Raw genomic sequence first — 24154 nt, forward strand, 5'->3', positions numbered from 1 at the left:
TGCAAATTATTTACACAAAAACAGCCTACATGTGAAAAAGGTCATCAAAACGAAAAGACACTTTCCTGGTAACAGTCAGCAAACCACAAAACAAGTGCAGCATTCACGAACCTATTCATACAATGAACTTGTTCTTTGTTAGGGAATTACTCTTGGTTGCAGTATCTGCATGGGCCTGATATCCAATGACCAGCTTTGCAGGCAGGCCTAACTCCTCTTTGTACTTCCGTCTAAAAAACAAAATAAAACAAAATTATAATAATAAAGTAATAAATTATTGGGGAAAAATTGAAAAAAAATTAACACAAACATATGAACACTACAGTTGCCAAGTGGCACCATGTTTGTTCCTCCTCATCTCCCAGTAGCGGCAGACTGCAGAGACAGTAGTCAAGCCTTCAGTCTACTGGACAATAACTTTCATTGTGTTGCCTAGCAGAGCATCTCAACCATGGGTCATTAGGCTCTCCAGCAAGATGAATGTACATCTGCTTGCATCGGTCCACCAGGAATTACAGCAATCGCAAGAAATTATGAATTGAACATATGCAAATGAAAAATATTAAATGGAAAACTTCAATCAGATCAAATAAAATTTTAATTCCAAAAGAATATATGAGCCAGGTACATTTTATGGTTTTACACTAGTGCAGGAAATGAAGACTATAAATGATACCTAGTTATTGCACTGATTGGGTTTGACAGATAAATTATTTTTTAAAAAATAAATAAATAAATATATAAAAAATAAAAAACTGATTTCAGGAAGCACAAAAAATAAAAAATAAAAAGCAGATATGGTTTATAACTAAAAGGTTGTGTTTAGTGTGTTAATCACAGCTCCAGAAGCATGTTAAGGTCACCAAAATGTTAAACCACCGATTATACTTTATTATGGTTTAAAATCTAGATTTTAGAGTCGAGTTTGTGAAACATTAGTGTAAATTGTTAATAATTATATTGGCACAATCATAACAGATTCCCATGCTGGAAGCAGATGGACACTCTAGTATAAAAGCTGCTCTCTCCATGTTTGTCACATCCTGTTTTCTACAAATCAAATGCCCATGTGCACACACACTAAATTACACACGACATGCCTGTGGACCCCATTAACGCCTTCGATAGTTTGTCATTAACCAGATAGTAAAAAGTGTACCATTTTATTTTCAATATCATCCTTTCTTTTAAGACGTCTGTAAATGAGAGTGCAGTTCACACATTACTCACATTAAGTTCAAGTAACAAAAGATGAAATCTTGAGCAGAGGTCAAAAGGTCAGCAGCCCCCCTTACCCCTCCCTCAAAATCTTGGTTTACCTATAACTGTTCATGAAGATGACTTAGGACAAGGGGACAGGATAGGGTTGCTTATCTCCACTCCAGTCCTTGACTAAATGGCACATTTCCAGTCCTGAAGGAGGGTTCCGGTATTTCCCAACTCCAACAAAACACACTAAATAATTACAGGCTTGATCAGGAGCTCATTAGTTGGACGAGGTGATTAAAACAGTGCAAGAGACTGGTTTTGAGAACTGGAGTAGTCATTACAGTTCTGCTCTGCTCAATACGTCGTCTGAAAAAACAAATATAGAGATAGTGTGTGTGTGTGTGTGTGTGTGTGTGTGTGTGTGTGTGTGGCAAGACCTCTAGTGCAGACTCACCCGATATATGTGACAGCCTCCCCATTTTCAGTGTTGGTGGTCCAGATGGCGATCTTGTCTCCTTTGGCGCGGACATTAATAACAGCTCCACACACGTCCCGGCTAAACGCACCAAAGCACTCTCCAATGAGACACAGCAGCTGCAGAGACAGCGATCGGGTTTCAGGACACTAGCACGCACCTGTCTGTTTGTTGTTTATGAATAAGAACACATTTTTCATGTTACTGTCTGTATATAAATGGAAAGCACTTGTATTTGATTCATTTTGCCAAGTATGAATGAAATGTATTAAAGACTCTGGTGCACACCAAGATGCATGACATGCACTGTTTACGTGCTTTTGCTGCTCAGAACAAAACTAAATGTCTACACAGGCTCTACATTTACAGCATTTATCAGACACCCTTATCCAGAGCGACTTACAATCAGTAGTTACAGGGACAGTCCCCCCCCGGAGACACCCAGGGTTAAGTGTCTTGCTCAGGGACACAATGGTAGTAAGTGGGATGTGAACCTGGGTCTTCTGGTACACATGTAATCTATAAAATAATGCCCAGACAAGGTACAGCGGCGGGTTGTGATGCTGTGTGCGGGACTTCCGACCGTTTCTAGCCAGAACCGGTCCAGTTCAGTGTGCCTCTGCTGCTTAGACAGGGTGATCAGCCAGCGGCCCCCACACTTATTGCTGTGGTCCTCCCACATTGGCTCAATGCCGTCCTGATGTGCAAGAAAACATGCAATCACAATCACAAAATCTCAAAAGGACATACCGCGGGGCTTACTTGCCTTAAACATCGAGTAGTCACACCCAGAAGAGAGTTTGCTTGGCTGCTGAATGTTGTTGTATAACCTGCGCGTATTTTTTATGAGAAATTCAAACAGACGTCACGCTCGGCAGCCACATCAAACACGCAGCTGCAATTAAATATTTACATGTCCACGCCCCAGTATTAAGACCGTCCAAGCCGCACAGGACTCGCAGGTATGAAGGTCAGACACCCCCAAACCTGGGAAACCCAGCATCAAAAAGAAGCGTTGAATTTATTATATGGTTTTATTTTCCTTGCTAAACAGAGCATTATCTAGTAATCAACAGTGAGGAGAAAGAAAGTGATTGATGTATATCTTATTAATGTTCATAAAAGTGACCAATTGGAACAAGATTGGTTAGTCCGGGAGAAGATATGATTTCAAAGCTCATAAAGGCCCGAAATCTTCTGTTCACCTGGAGGAACCAGGGCGTTTTTGCTCTAAACTTTGGTTTTGAGAGCCTCTACTGGTCAACAAGAGGAACAGAACAAAAAGGAACATTTTTAAGCGAAACGCATCCTCTCAATTGTGCCTGGTCAGAAAAGCATGCATTAATAAGTCTTGCATTAATAAGTAAAGGGAAAAAAATAACTAAAACTTACGCCCAGAAATCTTCCACGGTGTCAAATTTGGTAATAAGTCTCAGGTTATCCTGCCACATTTTGCTCTTATCGTTCTTGTAGAACCAGAGCGCCCATCTGCGGAACGAGAGAAACGACTCTTTTGAAGTTATAAATGTGTTTTTTTTTTTTTTTTTAGTTTGTTCAGCTTCGTGTCGATGACTGCTGATGACCAGACGATCCAAACCTCACCTGTTCTGTAAAGGATGCTTTATAACCAGGTGCTTCAACACAAGGATGGTTTTCACCGCCGTCTTCTTCTTCGTGTTCTTTTCGTGCTTTGGAGGTAAGAGTTGCGGTTTGGAATCATTTCTTTTTCTTTTCTTTTCTCTAAAGAAAACGTCGACGTTTGTAAAGAGCCGAGGTCGTGTTTGGGTGGAGCGGAAATCCTCACCAGGTGGACGGCAGCGGACGCCATGGCGAACTCACGAAACGGAGCCGAATCCCGAACGAGGCTTTTAACTCCGCGGCTGATTTGTAGCTTCTACCGAACACGTGCACGTCGCACTACAAACTATATACAGTCCAGGCCAAACGTTGGACACACCTTCTCATTCAATGTGTTTTCTGTATTTTCATGACCATTTACGTTGGTAGATTATCACTGAAGGCATCAAAACTATGAATGAACACATGTGGAGTTATGTACTTAACAAAAAGTGGACACCTGGTCTCCACATCCACCGGACCTGAACCCAGTCCAGATGGTTTGGGGTGAACTTGACCGCAGAGTGAAGGCAAAGAGGTCAACAAGTGCTAAACACCTCTGGGAACTCCTTCAAGACTGTTGGAGAAGCATTTCAGGTGACGACCTCTTGAAGCTCATTGAGAGAATGCCAAGAGTGTGTAAAGCAGTAACCAGAGCAAAGGGCGGCTATTATGAATATAAACTAGAATATAAAACATGTTTTCAGTTATTAAGTACATAACTCCACATGTGTTCATTCATAGTTTTGATGCCTTCAGTGAGAATCTACCAACGTAAATGGTCATGAAAATAAAGAAAACACATTGAATGAGAAGTTAGGTCCAAACTTGGCCTGTACTGTGCTCAGAAAGACTAACGTGACTTAAAAAAAAAAAAAAAACATTGAACGTATGACGCATGGTCAGATGCATGCTCCAAGCGAACACATGTATTTGTTCATCTTGGCTCTAGGTGAATAAACTCTAGAGGCGAGGCAGGGGAGATATTCCCTTCATCCCTGAGGGAATGTGCATCTTAAAAACGGCTTGGATCAGGTTATGTTCTGTTTTAATGAAAATGCCATGGAAGAAGTGACGCTGAATAAACGTTTATTTTGGCCATCGAATCCCTCAGATTTGCACAAGGACATAATGAATCGTTTCGGGTGTTGTAAAATAAAGCAGGCCTAGTATTTTTGTACTTTATTTGGGCCAGTGTTTCTGAAACAACCCAAACAATTTGTAGTTTTTCACAGAGGTTAATATTAATGTTTAATTATATTAACATTTAAGTTTACAGCATTTATCAGACGCCCTTATCCAGAGCGACTTACAATCAGTAGTTACAGGGACAGTCCATCTGGAGCAACTTAGGGTTAAGTGTCCTGCTCAGGGACACAATGGTAGTAAGTGGGATTTGAACCTGGGTCTTCTGGTTCTTAGGCGAGTGTGTTACCCGCTACTACCACCCTACTGTTGTTAAAAACTTTGGTAAACTAAATGCTAATGCACTTCTTCAGTGCAGTTGAGGTGTAGATACTATTACTACAATTGTGAAGAAATAGACACTTAATTTAATAGAGGAAGAATGTGTCTGATGTAAAAAAAATTTTTTAAAAGTGATAAACATGCACAAATAGGGATACACACATGGGATTGTCTTCACTCGGCGTGTTTGTGTGTTTCTAAGCTCCATCCAACGGTCAGTCTTGATGTCTTGAGTGAAAGTGAAGTGATTGTTATTGTGAAAGCACAGCACACGGTGACACAATAAAATATGTCCTCTGCTTTTAACCATCACCTTGGCAGGCAGGCTGGGGAGCAGTGTGTGGGGACGGTGCTTAGCTTAGTGGCACCTTGGTGATTCAGGACTCGATCCGGCAACCTTCTGATTATGAGTCCATTCCGTACCCGCTAGGCTTCCATTGCCCCTATGATTGTGCACAACCAAACGAAACAGGCTCAAAATAATGTGAAAATAAATAACACTACTCAACTAGAGCATGTGCTAATGAGTAGAATTTACAGTATAAAAAGTATAAAATTCCAAGTAAAATGAATATCCCTGAAACTCCTTCCCAGCTCTTCTATATGTACACATACTTACATTTACATTTATGGCACTTATGGCACTTAAAAGTGGTACTTTGAACCTGGTGAGTCTCTTACCCACTAGGCCACTACAACCCTATACATACATAAAACGTATCTTCACCATTCACTTTTTTCCACCCTCATTTATCAGTGCAGTCAGTCTACTAAGTCTAATGTATTTCTGAATGTGTATTTCTGAAAATTTAGTAATACACACGTGTGTGAGTGAACGGTTTTAAAAAGTCTAGGAAATTGATTTGGTGTGAGATTGATGTGAATGCAGGAGAGTTTGGAAGCATGAATGTTACAGTTGATACATAATTATGACTATACTTCATTTGAGCTAACAGATACCACTAAATCATGCACTTTATCTTCATCTTTTCCATCACGTGACTGACTGTTCACAATTTGCCACAAGATGGCGCCTTATAAATGGTAAACCAATCTTTGCAATTACTGCAATTACTTAACGATTTAGTAAACAAAAGGAACCTTTTGTGTGAACCTGTTGTGTTCCATACAATACTGCATTGTTTCTAAAGCAACAAGGGAGGTTGACCGTCTACTATTGTGGTGTCACAGTGATCACCAGTGAACCCATTTCTGGCAACGCCTCCTCCCTGACTCCATACTTTGCACACTTGTGTGACAACGTATCACTGTGTAAATATTTGTATATGTATGTATTTAAATAACTGTAACTGTACAACAGGTACTCTGATTGAGATATTCCTTGGACATGCATTGTAGTTGCTGAGTAAAGCTGATTCAGATTCTGTGTGAGCTGAATAATTTGTCACTATGCTGATGCCGACAAGTAGGGGTGCATGTGTGCACTGTTATCAGGGATTGGCCATCAATTATTGTCGAATATGAGGTAATGCAGATAAGAGAATGAACAATGTACACCAGGCTAACATTTTTACAACACTGCTATTTAGAAGGTCTTTAAATAGAAACTAAATTAATAAACAAATGTTAAATTTAGAGTAAAAAGCTCTTGATTTTTAAAATGTTTTTATGCTGAAAAACTGGAAACATAAAAAAACAGTGATCTAAAGTCCAAATCAGTCATGTAGACCGAGGTTAAACGGCTTAATGAAAAAGGCAATATTATTAACCCTTTAGAAGAATGGGCTGGACTTTAGATCTGGCTTTTTGCCGTTTCCATGGTTTCAAAAAGCCTCCTTCAGCAGGTAATTGCTGTTTTACATGCATTGTGATACTCTGTATTACACAGTGAGGAGCAATCAGGTGCACAGAACCGATTTCGGCTTCACACTTACTTCCATTCTCAACTTGTATAAGGAAACACTGTAATAAACATAATTAAAATAATATAATAGTAATTGTTATTGAAAAAATTAGTTAGGACATGCTGTGTATGCAGTAGCACTAGGGAAATAGTGAAGTTTATTGAGGTAGGAAGACCAATACAATTAAGAGAACACAAAGGATTAATTCAGTACAGCTTGAAATGTTTCATCATTTATAGCTTCAAGGAAGCAATTACATTTTTATGGTACATCAAGTACCATGCAACCTTCATTGCCGATTATTTGCAGAGCTGTGATTATTTCTCTATAGACAGCAGAACCTTGACTGCTTTTATTACATTAATAATGAGTCAGGTTGGGTATAATTGGGTATAATTTACTGATAGAGATCTGCTGTGCTGTGAGGCTGTCACCTTGCAATTTTTAACGGTCCATCTGAACAGTTTTTTGCCCATTATAAAACTATGCAGACACTCCGGACAATCCAAGTATAGTTTCAGTGGGGAAAGCTGTCTTCAAACACACCATTGTTTCAGTGTTGCCACTTTAGTTTTGATACATACAAAAAATAAATATTTCATTCAATGTGCAAGACTGGTTCTGTATAATACTGCAATTAAGTAATAAGCTCATTGCCCATTTGTTGATAATATTTTATTTGAAAAATAAAAGTTGAATAGTTTGGAACTGTTTGCACTCCAAAACAAATAGGAATGTTCTTTCCTTTTTCAGAAATAGCACATCTTTCCTAAATGTAACAGAATCTGTCAAAAAAAAGACACGTGAAAGTTTCAGACACGTGAAAGTTCACAGGAGGGGCCACACAAGATGGACTGTGCCCAGGAATTCACAGGCCACACCACTGAGGCACAGCGGGCAGCCACACCTGAGCCAGACCTAAAGTTCCAGGTAATGTAGCCGAGCTTTGCTCATTACAGAAAAATGTATATCAGTGTTGGAAATTGAAAAGGCAGTGTTAATTCGCTCTCAATTTTAATTTACTTTTTTTTTATTAAACTTACTTATAGGAGACAAGAACATTTTTCTTTATTATTAAACAAGGGACACATTTTTGTTTGTTTTTTTAAACGTGTCAGTTATTTAGATTAACTTCAATATGAAATATGCAAGTCACAAAGACTAATTGCTATAAAACTAGAGGAAACTCTATGTTTTCTTTGAAAGCCAAGTAGGCTTTAAATTGTAAGGAGAGGACCAATAATAATATGATGAAAAATAATAATAAAAATAAGACAATGAGTTTTTCCCTAATATTTAAACAATTACAAAAGGTTATTGGTTTATATGTGACATTGAGGCACAGTTATTTAACGCTACATTTTCAAGAAAATACCTTTTGACCCCTGTAAAATGCTTAATCATCTGTGACATCTCCTGGTTAGTGACATCCGTAAACAATATAAATGTTCTAATATTCTAGTCAAAACAATTACCTCACTGACACCAGAATGCTTCAGAAAATGCCATACTCTGCAAAGAAAATGTGTCGTTTCTTTTGGTAATAGTATTCATTGACATTTAAAAGCAACCTTGAATTCCAGATTCAGAATAGAATAGAATAGAATACTGCATTAGTTATAAAAAGGTAGAGAATATTGCACCGTGTAGAAATACCAAAATGGACTATGTACAGTAATAAAAAAACAGACTATATACACATCTATATATTGCACTTGAACACATATACACTTTATGGATACATACAGAAATATGCACACATACACAGAAATGTCTTTGGGCTGAGGTCTTGTGTTTAACAGTATGATGGCAGTAGGGTAAAAAATGTTCTGGAAGTCCTACACTACAGGCTTCTGACTGAAAGCAGGAGGGAGAATAGACTGTGGCATGGACGGGCCACATTGGGATGGAAAGTATTCTGACCCTATTAAATGTTTCACTCTTTGTTATATTGCAGCCATTTGCTAAATTTTTTGCAGATTTTTAACAAAGAAAAACTGAAATTTCACATGGTTCTAAGTATTCAAACCCTTTGCTCAGCATTTAGTAGAAGCACCTTTTGATCTAATACAGAGTCTTCTTGGAAAATGTGCAAAGGGTTTTTCTGCTTGCAGATCCTCTCAAGTTCCGGTAGGTTGGATGGTAAACATTGATGGACAGCCATTTTTAGGTCTCTCCAGAGATGCTCAATTGGGTTTAAGTCAGGACTCTGGTGGGGCTTCTCAACAGTCAAATTCAGAGTTGTTGTGAAGCCACTCCTTTATTATTTTAGCTGTGTGCTTAGGGTCATTTTCTTGTTGGAAGGTAAACCTTCGGCCCAGTCTGAGGTCCTTAGCACTCTGGAGAAGGTTTTCATCCAGGATATGTTTCTTTTGATTGCAACCAGTCATCCTGTCTCTGCATCTGCAAAACGGCCCCACAGCATGATGCTGCCACCACCATGCTTCACTGTTGGGACTGTATTGAACAGTGCCTGGTTTTCTCCACACATACTGCTTAGACTTAAGGCCAAAAAGTTATATCTTGGTCTCATCAGACCAGAGAATCTTATTTCTCACCATCTTGGAGTCCTTTTAGTAAACCCCATGTGGGCTTTCAGGTGTCTTGCATCAAGGAGAGCTTCCGTCTGGCCACTCTGCCATAAAGCCCAGACTGGTGAAGGGCGTTTTACAACTTTCTCCCATCTCCAGACTGCATCTCTGGAGCTCAGCTACAGTGATCTTTTGGTTCTTCTTTACCTCTCTCACCGATTCTGTCTCTGAGCTGTTCAGGCAGTTCCTTTGACCTCATGATTCTCATTTGCTGTGACAAACATTGTGAGCTGTAAGGTCTTATATAGACAGGGGTGTGGCTTTCCTAATCAAGTCCAACCAGTATAATCAAGCACAGCTCAACTCAAATGAAGACCCATCTTAAGGATGATCAGAAGAATTGGACAGCAGCAGAGTTAAATACATGAGTGTCACAACAAAAGTCTCAATACTTCAGTTTTTCTTTGTTAATAAATCTGCAAAAATGTCAACAATTAACTTAAATGATTTTAAGTTCGTGTAAGGTCTGAATACTTTGTCTGTATGTCATCCTTTGTGATCTCAAATGTCCTTGAGAGGCAGCGTTGTTTGGCCAGGTCTTCCACAGATGGCAGGGAGACCCTGATCTTTTCGGCTACTCTCACTACTCTCTGTGGTGGCTTTCTGTCTACACTGCTGCTCTCATGCCACAGGGACATGCTGCTTGTTAGCAATTTGAGAAAGGTGCCATATAAATTACACATATATTCTATATAAATAAAGTTATTGTTATGAACATATCTGTGTTCTAAATAAACTCCTTAAAGATTGTTGCACAATCTGATGATGCCAAGAATAATGATAACCAGACCATTGTTTAGATTATGCCCAAGATGAAAGTATTTTTTTTATACAGAAACCTGACCTTCCAATGAACACTTCGTTCCCAGAATGCCTTGCAACAAGATTCTGTCTTTTTTGGAAAGCCTCTCTCGCCGAAAACCCTTAGAGCCCGATGGGGAGGAGTCAAACTTTCGCCGGTGTTTGACGACCTTGGATTTGGTAGCCCTTGGGGTGGGCAGTACTCTGGGGGCTGGAGTCTATGTCCTCTCAGGAGAGGTGGCCCGCACTGTGGCCGGGCCCAGCATCATCATCTCCTTCTTGGTGGCAGCGGTGGCCTCTGTATTTGCAGGACTGTGCTATGCGGAGTTTGGAGCCCGGGTGCCAAAGACAGGTTCAGCTTACCTGTACAGTTATGTAACAGTAGGGGAGGTGTGGGCCTTCATCACTGGCTGGAATTTACTACTGTCTTACATCATAGGCAAGTGACATAAAATATCAACATAACATAAATAACCCTCAATAAATGCTGGGATCTAATCATCTTTCTGTCCATGCACAGGAACCTCCAGTGTTGCCAGAGCCTGGAGTGGGACATTTGATGACCTCATTGGAAATGTCATTGCTGATTTTTTTCAGAAACATGCAGCCATGGACCTCCCTGGCCTGGCACCATATCCAGACTTCTTTTCAGCTGCCCTGATCATGATTCTTGCTGGCAAGTTTTATTTTGCAAATTATTGTGTCATCGCAAAAATTAAGTCCTGTGCGGGATAGATGCTTAACAGTTCATCATTTGACTTTGCAGGTATCCTTGCCTTTGGTGTTAAGGAATCCGCAATTGTAAACAAGATATTTACTGCTGTCAATATATTGGTGCTGTTATTTGTCATCGTTTCTGGGTTCATTAAAGGGGACATTGACAACTGGAATCTCACTGAAGACATGTTAAATTCCACAGTATCTGGGTATGGTGCATTACAGATATATGGACACAGCAATTGTCCCACCGAGAGAACCTTACACAAGTTGCCATGTAGAGTAATTTGAGTAATTTCTCTCCAACTAGAAACCTATCAACTGCAGGAAATGCAACAGAAGGTTTTGGAAATGGGGGGTTCTTCCCGTTTGGATTTGAGGGCACTTTGGCCGGAGCCGCCACCTGTTTCTACGCTTTCGTTGGCTTCGACTGCATTGCTACAACAGGTACAGTGTCAGCAATTCCCAGTGACTGTGGGCTTTACAAATGACCACACACCAACCATGAGTGTACCAAGGGTGCAATATTAATTGTATTTTATCTTAAGTAATATATTATTATTACTTTTCCTTCCAAATATATGTTGTTTTTATCCTTTGTCAAATGTTACCAGATTATGGGTGTACTCACTCAAGGCATGGTTGCCATGAACTGGGCCCAAGTACGATTGTCCCCCCTCCACATTCCCACCCTGGCCTGCAATCACATAGGGTTTCGTTTATGTCATTATGGTGCGACGGTCATAGGATAAACAGGAAGAGCGGTGCTCTCGCTGTACATAATGGAGTCCACCACTCCAAAGTGTGGGTTCGGACAAAACCCAGTGAAAAGTAATAAGCTCCCTGCAATATCAAATTTTATTTGTCTGCTCTGTGGCCAGGGGGAGGGCCCCAATCTCAGAACGAAGCCTTCTTAAATGAATCCGGGCACCGAATCACTGTTCAAACATAGTTCTAATGCAGTTTCTTGATTCAGCACATTTTCTTACTGTTTAAGGACTTTGACGGTTCATTTGTTTGCTGTTTAAGTAAATGTTCTGATAACTTCTTTTGAACTGTGGTGTGAAAATGCTGTGAATGAACAATGGATGTCTGAAGAATGGACAATCTTATAATTTTAGACAGTTATTCCTGACATCAAGCAGGACAGTATGCAATAGGCACATAGGCAGTTATGTATAGTAAGATGTATGGTGCGCCTGTACCGTCGCCGCTCATCGCTCCTGACATCGGCCATCACACCCAAGTGTCACTCCAAGTTTTTTAGAAAACTTGCCACCCCTGTTGTAATGTTGCAGCTGATCAGTGTGAATACCAAACACACACTTTTTACAAACATTGTGAACACTGAGCAGCAAATATCTTGTATGTATTCAATGGAAGGTACCAGTAAGAGTACCAGATTCATGAAATGCATGGTTCAAAGCAAGGTCTCCCCTGCAGGTGAAGAAGTGAAGAACCCACAGAAATCCATTCCTGTGGGCATCGTAGTCTCCCTGCTCATTTGTTTCCTGGCTTATTTCGGCGTCTCAGCCGCACTGACGCTAATGATGCCTTACTACCTGCTGAGCATCCAAAGCCCACTGCCTGTTGCCTTCAGTTACGTTGGCTGGGACCCTGCCAAGTACGTTGTGGCTGTGGGATCCCTCTGTGCCTTATCAACAAGGTAAAGCATGGTAAAGGTAACATCACTGTAAACATCTTTACACTGAGCTTGTGCAATTTGACCAGGCACTTGTTCTAATGATTTTGGCTAGAATGATTTGCTTGTAATTTAATCCAGTATTATGTAAAGACGTAATAGTTAAATAATGATCAATAATTATTATTTAATTATAATATTATTTATTTTGTTTCTTTTAGTCTTCTGGGGTCCATGTTCCCCATGCCGCGTGTGCTGTTTGCTATGGCTAGAGATGGACTGCTGTTTAAGCCCCTTAAAAATATGAGTTCCCGACAGAGTCCTGTTGTCGCCACACTGTCATCGGGTATTGTGGCAGGTATATCTCTAAGTGTGGAAATGTTATTCATTTTCAGTATAAAACACTTCTATGCTACTGTGGCCTTTAAGATCACTTATCAAACTTAGTAATACAGCTATTTGTAAGCATATAACATAAGTAGAACTATTCTTGCTTTTGCAGCAATCATGGCACTTTTGTTTGACCTGAAAGCACTGGTAGACATGATGTCAATTGGAACACTTTTTGCCTACACACTTGTGGCAATATGCATCCTCATACTTAGGTAAGACAGGCAGCCATTGCAGAATTAATGGCAAGATATGCTTTTTCAATTATAGACTGTATAATTCCATGAATGTTTGAATGTGTTGGAGTGTGAGTGTGTTGGAATTATATCCTTATATTTATCTACACTACTTGCTTTAATGATCTTCCTTGCATCTACCTAGTGTGCAATAAATCACCATTAATTCAATACAACTTTGTCATCCCACTTTAGATACCAGGAAGATCCCTCAGTTGTCAGCTATGAGCAGGAATCAAAGGAATGGAGCCTCCTTAACCCACGGTCCTTTCCAACTGCAACAAGCTCAAAAGCAGTGTCTATTTTAACAGTTCTCATAGGTGAGGAACAGCATATAAAATGTTAAAATTACCATCGTTTTGTAGTCACTACCCCAAGCATTTGTCATCTAGTTTGGTGAGAATATTTCCTTGTTTTCCAGTTGTGTTCTCAGTAATCCTGAGTGTGATCATAACTCAAGGCATAGGGGCAGGATTGATTGATGTGTGGTGGATGATTCTGTGCATCTGCATCACTCTGCTCCTGTTCCTCGTATCTCTTGTGATTATCTGGAGACAGCCCCAGAGTAGTACTAAAGCAGCATTCATGGTGAGTACTTCAGGTTTTGAGAAACTGTTTATGCTTTTCTATGTACCTTCATGCATATTTTCCTCATTTTCTCTTCGATTTCTCAGGTGCCACTAGTACCAATCCTACCAGTTTTGAGTACGTTTGTTAATATTTATCTCATGGTTCAACTGGATGGTAATACATGGATTCGATATTCAGTCTGGATGGCAATAGGTAAGATATTCTGATAAAATTTTTAACAAAAAAAATGTAAATATGAGAGTAATGCAGAGAGATGTATTGCTCAACAGGTTTGCTCATCTATTTCTGCTATGGAGTACATTTCAGTGTGCAAAAGCAGCGCATGATGTCTCCACAAAACCACGTCAACAAAGAGGCCTACAATTCCAAAGTGCACAAACACATCTCATCCACACAAGATATACAAACCAAATTCTAAAGAAGTAATGTTAGTTAAAGTAGGGTTATATTGCCATATTTCATATTATGCCGTGTCGCATTCCCGTCTAGGGGTAAGGAACATGGACAATGTGTACTAGGTGGACTGTGACAAGGAGGAACACACCGATGTGCAATAAAAGTGTATTTAGTGCGGGACATGATATATTCAGACAAACCAATTAGTATTACATACACCATCACAAAACCCTCAACCAAACAAACACATAGTTTAAACAATACCGGCACGGAGCCAAACAGGGGAATCCAGGCACAAACAAATACACACGTGCAGAGGAGGGTACACATATAACACTAGATGTTGTGGGGTCTGTCTCAACCTACCGGCAGCTGTGGGTAATGCGTACGGAAATTACAGAAGTTTGTTACAGCTGAATCTGAGAGCAAAGTTGCTGCGTTTTGAATTCTGGTGATCTGTCCCTTTCTCCCAGCATCTTCAATATGTAAAATTATTAGTTCTATGCCGAGTAATATTGTACTGTTACTTTATTGGAAGTGTGTATTTAGCCACATTTCTTTTTGGCTATCAAGTTCTTTGTTTTATCCTCAGCTTAATATTATGTTAATATGCAGTCATTATATAAGAGTGTGAGGTTGCATATGTACACCTAGATTTTGTAATTATTGTTATTAAGTAATCACATGCTGTAATGAGTTTCTTGCTCTTTCAGTTTCTCCCTTTCTCTCAATAAACCTCGTTTTTATGGAACCACAACTCATTGATAGGGAAGGCGTCAAATCATGCTGCTCAGTGAGGAGTATAGAACAACTCCAACTCCCTTCTCTCTATCGAACAACTCCACTCCAGACTCCTCCATGAGCACTAGGCCACAGTCTTCCTTTCTCTGGCCTCCTCATATACAGCAATCAAGAAGCACACACACACACACACACACATACACAAGCAGAGGGATCCCCACTAACATACTGCCATGGTGCTAAGCACCCAGAAACGTAACACCTCCACCCCCAAAAATCAACACTTAGTGTTGATCACTCCAGAATTGAATGGAAGAGGGCATCAGCTAATACATCACAGCCTTTCTTATAACAAATGTCCAAATTGAAACCTTGGAGGTACACGGACCACTACATGGGGCACTGATTGGCTTTCTTCATCCTGGACAGAAAACTCTGAGGATTATGGTCAGTAAATAGACAGACAGGAATGACAGACTAACCCCGATATACTTCAAAGTGCTAATAGCAGAGCGAGTGCTTACTTCTCAATGGTGCTGTAGTTCAAATGATGCTTTCGGAGCTTATTGAGAAATAGCAGACAAGGTGATCAAGCCAATGGAAAACTGCCACACTTCTCATCAGATCTTTAGGGTTCTGGAGCGCATCCTGACATTCAGCTGACCAATCAAATTCCATCTGATCCTTCTGGAACCCAGTCAAAGGATGAACATCCCTCAGAGAAAATGACAAAATCCACCCAGCTAACAAATAATCACACCCAGAAAACAGTGCAGATCTCACTTTGTGCAAAGGGCAGGACAAACAGAAATCGCTGCCACTTTCAGGAGGTGCACTGGACCTTGGCCCACCTGTTTACCTGGGTAGGTAACAGTGGCTTTCCTGAGGTCCAATGTGAGCGACGTCGAGTGCAAAAATCAAAATCAAGCGCAGCATTTTCATGTGATCTGCCCAATTAAGCCAATGCACCACCACATCATCCAAGTAAGCCTCACAATCTGATACATCTGCAAAACTATGCCCATCAGACGCTGAAACGTTGCAGGCGCATTCCACAACCCAAAAGGCTTGACTGTGGTTGTAGCCTAGTGGGTGGCACACTCACCTATGAACCAGGTTCAAAATGCACTTACTACCATTGTGTCCCTGAGCTAGACACTTAATCCTGAGTGTCTTCAGGGTGACTGTCCCTGTAACTACTGACTGTAAGTCGCTCTGTAAGAGCGTCTGATAAATCCGGAAATGTAAATGAAAATGACTGCATACTGCAGAAAAGCATCCGGTGTGACGAACTATATTTCTAACTTAGAAATATAGTGTGCAGAACCACTTTATCCACTTTTTTACAATAATCTGGGCAAACGCAAAATGTACCATCAGGCTTGGGGACCAAGAGACACGACGAACTCCAAGCACTACAGACTGGGGTCACCAGCTCATGATGCCTCTATATCATGCACCAACATGTTTGTGCAAGTGGTAACATCATGAAATAAATGCATTAAATCATTAACTCTTTCATTTCATTATGATGACTTGAACGCAAACCTGAGAAAAACTCACCTAAATTACATAAATCCTCTGAATTCACATGTTAATATGACATTCATGAGTTTTCATGAGTTTGTGCAAATAATGTACACGGTGCCTTGACTGTATAGATTCTGGAAAAGCAGAAAAAGCAGAGCCAACAAGGGCAAACCGGAACCTGATTGCCAGGCTGAAAGGAACGAGTGTCCAAACACGAGGCAACCGGGACTCATCCCACTCCTTCTCAGAGTCCATGCAGTAGGAACGAAACATGAATTTTAAAGTCTTTAACCACACTTCACCACATCATCTTTTAACGCCGGCCAAAAGGAATATTGTAAAATATGATGGTAGGTTTTAGTAATGCCCAAATGGCCGGCGAAATTCGGATAGTGTCCTAACGTCAGCACCCGCCCCCTGAAACTTTTGTGGAACCGTTAACTGAGAGGCCGTGTTCCACCCCAGGTCTTAGCTATTCAGCAGAACCCACTTGCTCAACAGCACCCCATTTTCCCAGTAAAATGTGACTTTTCACCCGGTCCTACTTCTCATCCTTGGCAGCACTGCATGGCATGAGAGAAGCATCGAGATTCCTCTCTTGCGCGATGCAGGCTTTACGAATGCGGACAGTCAACCTCATGTTGTCAGCAGCCCGCGACTCCTGCACGTCAGGCCCAGCGCGACTTCGCAGCGAACGCTCAGGCGGCGACTTTTACAACACCAGCTCTGTGCCCCGCACCAACACATCTGAACCACGGTACGAGTAGTCAGAAAAAGGCAGACACGCAGATAGAGGTGTGAACCTTCACTGGCTTCATGATTCGATTATGATTATCAATGCCTCGCTATCGATGCACCCCATACATTTTCTACACTGGTAATAAGTCACTATGATGTGGGCGGAGTAAGTTGTCTGCCCTGATCCTGATGCAGAGAGCGTGATGGAAACCCCAGCAGCAGCGTGAGATTCTCGTTCTTCCAGGCAGGCCTCCTTTCTCTGCATGTTTCACCAGAGTTTCCTCCACTACACACAAACCTGCGGTGACTGTGGCGGGTGGTCTGCGCTACCAAACCTGATTCAACCACTTTAAACAAAGTGTCTCTTAACCTTTTGCAGTCAATGTTCCACCAGGTCTACAGGATGTCCACCATAAACTCAGTCGGGTTGGGTAAATACAGATATGTCTGATCGAAGGGCTCTTTTTTTTTCCTGCCTTCCAAATCCAGGCTAACTCTCCTAGCTAAAATACAGATGAGGGCAGCTTTAAACTCAGAATGTCACAACTGTCAGTCACAACTGTCAGCCAATGGCCTCCTCATATACCAGGGCAGCAGACGAGCCACCATACCGTGGGTGGAGCCAGCAATCAAGAAGCACCTCCCCCATTGCTATTGACAAGCACCTTGTCGATAGCAATGGTCAGTAAAAATGTATCCTGTAAATTATGTGCAAATACGTTATTGAATGGGAGAAGGCCTTTCAAGAGCTACGGTAATGGGCCAGTGAATGTTTGCATTATGAGTCAGTCACCTTTCTAGCTTTTCCCCATTGTATTATTTATGATGCATATGTCATTCTTTAAAGCTATTATGACATAAAAATGTATTTTAAAAGGTTGTACAGGTGGTAATATGATGCAATCAATGTAAATACAAAGTTTTCTGTGTGTACAAAGTTTACAAAACAAAACTTTTTAGTATTTTGGATGAAATGTAAACTTTTCTCATTAGTTATTGTCGTGACGGGTCTGTCCATATTGATGTGACTGCTGTTTCAAAAATGGCTTATTATGTAAGAGGATAAATATTTATCATTCATAATGCTAGATAGACAAACATATAGATAGACAGATCACATAGGGAAATCTGGGATTATTGCAAATGACTATCTTTACATGCTTATTGCATTTATAGATGTTACAGATTCAATACAACACCGAAAAGGACCAATCGGGGGGATTTCTCACAGCCCCGCCCCCCGTCGACCATTTGCAAAAATATGGCGATGGGACTCGTAGCTAGTTAGCTAAATAGAACCCGTACACATAAGTGGTTTCGTCCGAAGGTAAATTAAGCAACGCTGTTTACGTGTTTGCACAGCTTTCTACGCACTGTGGACGTGTTCGCATGCATGTACAGACGCCGCCGTGCAAGCTGAGCCAGTGCTCTGGACGAAGTAGCCGAAGCGCTAGCCATGCTAACCGATCACCGGGGCAGGTAGCGGCAGGACCACGGCGAGCAGCCCGGTGCGTTTCACACGAGAGCGACGTCAGCACTTCATTACCCGGCCTCATGCGCGCATGGCGTTCTTTGTTGTAATTTTGACGGGCGGGATAGACTTTGCCCCGGCAGGCGCTGGCGAGACGGGTTAGCTGGACCGCTAGTCTCAGGCCGAGCACCGCAACCAAAAATAGATTCTTTAGTGCAGACCCGGCCAACTTTACTTTCATTTTTATGCTCTGGTAGATCTGTTCTTGTAGCGATTTTTTTAAAAGTCGGGTAAACACGACCACCTGACACATACTTGCTGTTCGTCCCCGGCCACATGCTGTCCTTTGTCCGCAGACCTTTGACAACAAATGACCCGCGATGGTATATTATAGTGTACAGGGGTCTCATCCGGGCACTGAACTCTGCCCAGCATGTAAGAGACTAGAAGTTCTAGAAGAAGTTCTTTATCCTTTATTTTGCATTGTTAGAAGATAAGATGACGGAACGCTTGTAGAATCCCAATCAGAACGAATCCGTAATCTAGAACCTCCCTGAAATAAATGCATCTGTGTTTTGTTGCTCATTCGTGGCAGCTGAAAGACGCGTGAATAACCGAAGAGCCCACCGCGCGCACCCTCGCTGGACACCCGAGAGAGGGAGCGTGAGGATGGACTCTGCCGACGAACACGCGGCGGATGCTGACAAGCCCTGTGGATCAGGGGGCGACACTTCGCCACCACAGGACAGCCCGTATAACGCGGGTATGAGCGGACTCAACCTCTACGCCACTCTGGGCCTGTCCCCGGAGGACGTGGATGCTTTGGCGCAGATCCCTGAGAGTGAAATCAGTGTGGAGACGCTGCCGTTCCTCATCATGCAACTCAAGGCCAAACGTGCCCAGCAAAGCGGGCAGGTTGATTCGGCCGCTCCTGCGGCGGCTGCAACGAGCAAGAACACGACCGAGGGTTCCGGCAAACAGGATGAGTGCAGCCAGAGTAGCCCCTCTGTGACAAAGCCCCGGCAGTCTGCCAGTCATCCGGGTGACCAAGAACATGGGAAAGAGGACGGCCAAAGGAGAACGGAGAAGTCAAGGAGTGACTCCCGGCACGCTAAGATGTCCAAGGAGAAAGTTTGTGATGACAACCTGCCCAAGATGCCCTATCCCAATCAGGTGGATGATTTCCATGGAGTCGTGCCCAAGCTCTTTCCTCACACGTGTGCTCTGTGCTACTGTAGTGTGAATTCCAGCAGGGTGAGTACTAAACGTAGCCACGAGTACATTTTGCTCTCCATCATGCACTTCTTACCTTATCTAGTTAAGAAACAATCGCACAGATATCTTTTTAAAATATTTTCATAAATATAGATTTTTTCTTCTCTAGGACTATTTATTTGCGTACTTATATATTGAATCTTATATTATACAGTCGACATGCAATACAGTGTTATTGCTGCTCTTATCTTGTACTGTCCTCTTCCTGCCGTGACTATAAATTTCCCACTTGTGGAACTATTAAAGGTTCATCTTATTTTATCTTATTTAACACATGCTTACTGTTTTCTTTGCCTCTTTTCTGTGATCCTTGTGGAATGTTATGACCGGCAGACATGGAAGGATCACTTGAATGGGGTTCGCCATGATGAGGCTCGGCGTGACCTCATGCGTCTGTAAGTTTTGATTTCAATTTTCCTTGATTGCTGGGTTGCTGCTACAGCTGGTGCCACTGAGCAAAGCACCGTCCCCACACACTGCTCCCCGGGCGCCTGTCATGGCCGCCCACTGCTCACCAAGGGCCATGGTTGAAAGCAGAGGACGCATGTCGTTGTGTCACCGTGTGTTGTGCTGCAGTGTTTCACAATGACAATCACTTCACACAAAAAAATGATGCCGTATTCTGGGGCGTATTTCAGCGGGCTGCACACATGTAGTTGCATCTTGGAGCACACTTTCTCACAGACACGACCAAAAGTTTACAAAGTTCATTAAGAATCTCTCTATTTCTATTTTTAGAAATCGAAAAAAACGTCATTGACAAAGTTGTAGTCAAATCCACATTAAATAGATTATTTTTGTATTTAATTAGTGCAGCAGTCAACTGTAAGTTCTAAGGTAACTGTGCGTAGGTTTTCTAATAAACTGTGAACTTTTCAAAGTGCCTTTAATGACCACAGCATCTAATTGGCAGCCGTCTTCACCTGCCATAGTCTTTTACAGCATTAACAATGTCAGGGCAGGAGTTTTGATGTAATTTTAATGAACCATGCAATTGTTTTCCATCAACTTTGTAGGTTGTATTTACACAACTAGTGCATGAATCAATAAAAAAACTGCTTCAAAAGTGTTTAACTTTTGCAGCAAAGGTTTTGAAGACTGAATAGTTGACTGATTAACTACAGCAGTAATGTTCTGCAGAAATATTATTAGGGCTGCACAATATATATAAAAAAATTATTGTTTTTGCGATAATTGTATACGCGATATCTCTATCGCAAAGAGTTGCGATAAATTACATTTATGCTGCGTCCGAAATTGCATACTATATACTATTGTGACGAGCCGTCGGCGTGAGGTCAGGAAAGGAGAAATTAGCTCAATCATGTGTGTTTCGGAATAATGCTTTTATTGAACGGAAGCCAGTAGGTGGCGCCAATACGTACTCCTCCGGCTTCGACATAACAGGGAGGAATCTCTTCTTCTCTTCCAGACCTACACAACTACGTCCCGGTTAGTGCTGCACGATTAATCTAATCGCAATCGTAATCGCAATGTCAGTCTGTGCAAATATGGGTACAGGTACGTCAACGTCGCCACCATATTGCGATAGGCTCTGCTGTGGCGTGAAGCATATACATGTCTATGGAGAGAAGTGCATAAAAATGCCTCACTCTTGTGCTGCTTGGGGCTGTACAAACCGCTGTACGCTCCAAACCAGATCCCGGGATTACATTTCATAGGTAAGGCGGGACCATTGTTTTGAATATATTTGGCCATTATAAAATCCTGTTTTATAAGTCTTAACCTTAGCTAAGCTATGCATTCCTGTTCAAGTCAGCCTCCAAACAACGTTTTGGTTAAACGTAAGAACTACAATACGGGATTTTATAATGGCCAAATATAATCAAAACAGTTGTTTAGCCTTACCAGGGTTTGTCGTTCGACAATAATGTTTTTTAAGTAAAGACTTTTTTGTGATTATTTAATTTTGTAGAATATTGTATTTTGACAGCACTGGGCATTTCAAGTTGTTATAAGTAGTTTGTATGTTTCACTTTGAAATTAAACATTTCACTATTAGTAATTTGTATGCGACTTTTCATTGATATACAAGCAAGTGCCCTTTATCATATCGCAATCGCATATTGCAATATTGATCTCAATAATTGCAATATGTCTTTTTCCCTAAATCGTGCAGCCCTAGTCCCGGTGTAAAGTTTTTCCCCTTGCACGCGCTACATTAAATCCCCATAACACACACATCCCGAACCCCAACAGAACACTTTTACCCGTAACATGGTTAACTATTTGCATTAATTTATGTGCCAAGCATTTGTGTGTCCAAATTTGACCAATCAGATGGGCCCTTAGTATCTTCATACCAGCCTCCCGCATAGTTGATATTGATTTTTATTTATGTGAATGTTGACAAAATGTTAGTGTTTCCACTACATACCAATTTGTTTGAGGCCTGTACACTTTGTTTAATAGTATTTTCTTGTTTCATTTTTGTTTAATAATAATAATAATTTTATATATCTGCAAAAAGCCTTGGAGTTTGGATAGATAACAAACTGAGTTTGAACCATCATGTTGCTGCGATCTCCAGATCCTGCAGGTTCACTCTCTACAACATTCGCAAGATTCGGCCTTTTCTCTCACAACAGGCTACGCAGCTCCTCGTCCAGGCAATGGTCATCTCCAAACTCGACTATTGTAACTCTCTCCTGGCTGGAGCCTCTGCAGTCACCATAAAACCACTCCAGATGATCCAAAATATGGCAGCCCGTCTCATTTTCAATCAGCCAAAATACACCCATGTTACACCTCTTCTTACCTCCCTCCACTGGCTCCCGGTAGCTGCTCGCATTGAGTTCAAATCCTTGATGCTTGCCTACAGGGCTGTAAATGGAACTGCGCCCTCCTACATCAACACACTACTACCTAGATACACTCCTGCACGCTCTCTCAGATCGGCAAACGAAAGGAGACTAAAAATTCCTTCTTCACGGGGTCTCCGATTCCAATCATGTCTGTTCTCCGTTGTTGTCCCTGGCTGGTGGAACAACCTGCCCTCCTCCACACGACTAGCCGAGACTATCACCACTTTTAAGAAGAAGGTGAAAACCCTCTTATTCCAAAAATATTACAGACAAATTTAACACTTACACACGCACATGCGTACACATTGAACAAACAAATACAAAATGTATAAATACATTATAATTTTTCTTAGTCTAGCACCCAACAATCTCCGAGCATGCTCTTCAATGACAAGTCTAAGCCTTATCAGGGCTCTTAGTTTGTAAACTCGATATTCTATAGAAATCGAACGAGAATTGCTGGTGTCTTCCTATTGTAAGTCGCTTTGGATAAAAGCGTCTGCTAAATAAAGTAAAGTAAAAAAAAAAATATATATATATATATATATATATATAGAGAGAGAGAGAGAGAGAGAGAGAGAGAGAGAGAGAGAGAGAGAGAGAGAGAGAGAGAGAAAAGAAACAGGCAAGGCAAGGAATTTTTTTTTTTTTTTTAAAGATGCTCTTGTTTTAAGACACTCTTGATGAGTGTATGGTTACATGTAAATAAAAAGTGATCTTTGAAAGCAATTAATATTGTGTTTGCAGGTCTATGGTAACAGCAAACCACAAATAAGAATATCTGCTGAGGATTTTAAGTCATTCGTAATGTTTTTAAGTCTAAATATTTGCAACTTCCTTGACATTGTTTGAATTAGATTTAATTAGATCAGATGAATATATATTACATGTTTATTTTAGAATGATCATTACATATATAAATGAATTTTTTAAATAGATAATAATAATAATTAATTTAAAATTTCTCTTGGGAAATGTTATATCGTAAGAAATATTGTTATCGCAATATTCAACAATATCTCATATTATCCCAATATCATGCAGCCCTAGTTGTTATGCACCCTAAACTGCATTCTGAGTGATGGTTGGCAGCACCGCTGTTTAATGAAAGTACTTGTTTTTGACAGATTCCCGGAGTGGGAACCTTTTGACCCTGTGCGAAAAACGTGAGTATACTCATATTGTGCATTTTTGTAGTGTTTCCACATGCCTTTGAGAGAAATGTGTTTAATCTGCCATCCTCCTCCAGTGGACACTTGAGTGAAGATGATATTAATTCTATCCGAAGAGGGATACGCCCTTCCATGTCTCACCGGACTCCATACAGCTCTGACCGAACAGGTATGCCTCAATGTGTGTCTGTTTCCTTGTGTAATGTGATTTTTGAAGTATATTATTCTCCCTTGAGGAACTCGTGTCCATTTCTTCTGATTTAATATCTCATTGAATGAAAGTTGAAAGTGTCTTTCTCTGTCTCTCCCAAGGAGATTTGCCTGGTCACACGTTAGACCGGTTCAAGGTAAATAAATGTCATCAATTATGTCACATTTATCAGATTTGTAAACAAACCATCAGGA

General features: G+C 41.0%; 3 protein-coding genes across 4 annotated transcripts in view; 2 read left to right on the plus strand and 1 right to left on the minus strand.

The window, feature by feature from the left end:
* eif4e1b (eukaryotic translation initiation factor 4E family member 1B) lies at window positions 1-18912 on the minus strand. Its single transcript, XM_028983022.1, has 7 exons — window positions 18793-18912; window positions 3287-3372; window positions 3077-3172; window positions 2451-2514; window positions 2268-2381; window positions 1664-1803; window positions 1-230 (listed from the first exon to the last, which is right to left on the minus strand). The coding sequence occupies exons 1-7, from the start codon at window positions 18910-18912 to the stop codon at window positions 116-118; spliced, it is 735 nt and encodes a 244-aa protein (XP_028838855.1). The 3' UTR covers window positions 1-115.
* On the plus strand, window positions 7525-14606 carry LOC114792272 (cationic amino acid transporter 2). The gene is made up of 12 exons (XM_028983245.1): window positions 7525-7563; window positions 10094-10464; window positions 10546-10701; window positions 10792-10951; window positions 11053-11189; window positions 12186-12408; window positions 12606-12742; window positions 12887-12989; window positions 13206-13330; window positions 13432-13598; window positions 13685-13793; window positions 13871-14606. Exons 2-12 carry the CDS (start codon window positions 10095-10097, stop codon window positions 14017-14019), a joined length of 1836 nt encoding a protein of 611 aa, XP_028839078.1. The 5' UTR covers window positions 7525-7563; window position 10094; the 3' UTR covers window positions 14020-14606.
* Window positions 18255-24154, plus strand: part of LOC114792265 (matrin-3) — a 13713-nt gene continuing 7813 nt past the window's right edge. The window contains exons 1-6 of one of the 2 annotated variants that reach the window (XM_028983234.1): window positions 18255-18333; window positions 19073-19731; window positions 20086-20147; window positions 23705-23743; window positions 23827-23918; window positions 24062-24096. In XM_028983234.1, the coding sequence (XP_028839067.1) occupies window positions 19147-19731; window positions 20086-20147; window positions 23705-23743; window positions 23827-23918; window positions 24062-24096 (813 nt within the window). In that variant the 5' untranslated portion in view covers window positions 18255-18333; window positions 19073-19146. Of the gene's footprint in view, window positions 18515-19072; window positions 19732-20085; window positions 20148-23704; window positions 23744-23826; window positions 23919-24061; window positions 24097-24154 lie in introns of both variants that reach the window. The other variant, XM_028983233.1, reaches the window with a different exon arrangement.

The sequence above is a fragment of the Denticeps clupeoides genome, chromosome 6 (genome assembly GCF_900700375.1).
Source record: "Denticeps clupeoides chromosome 6, fDenClu1.1, whole genome shotgun sequence".
NCBI lineage: Eukaryota > Metazoa > Chordata > Actinopteri > Clupeiformes > Denticipitidae > Denticeps > Denticeps clupeoides.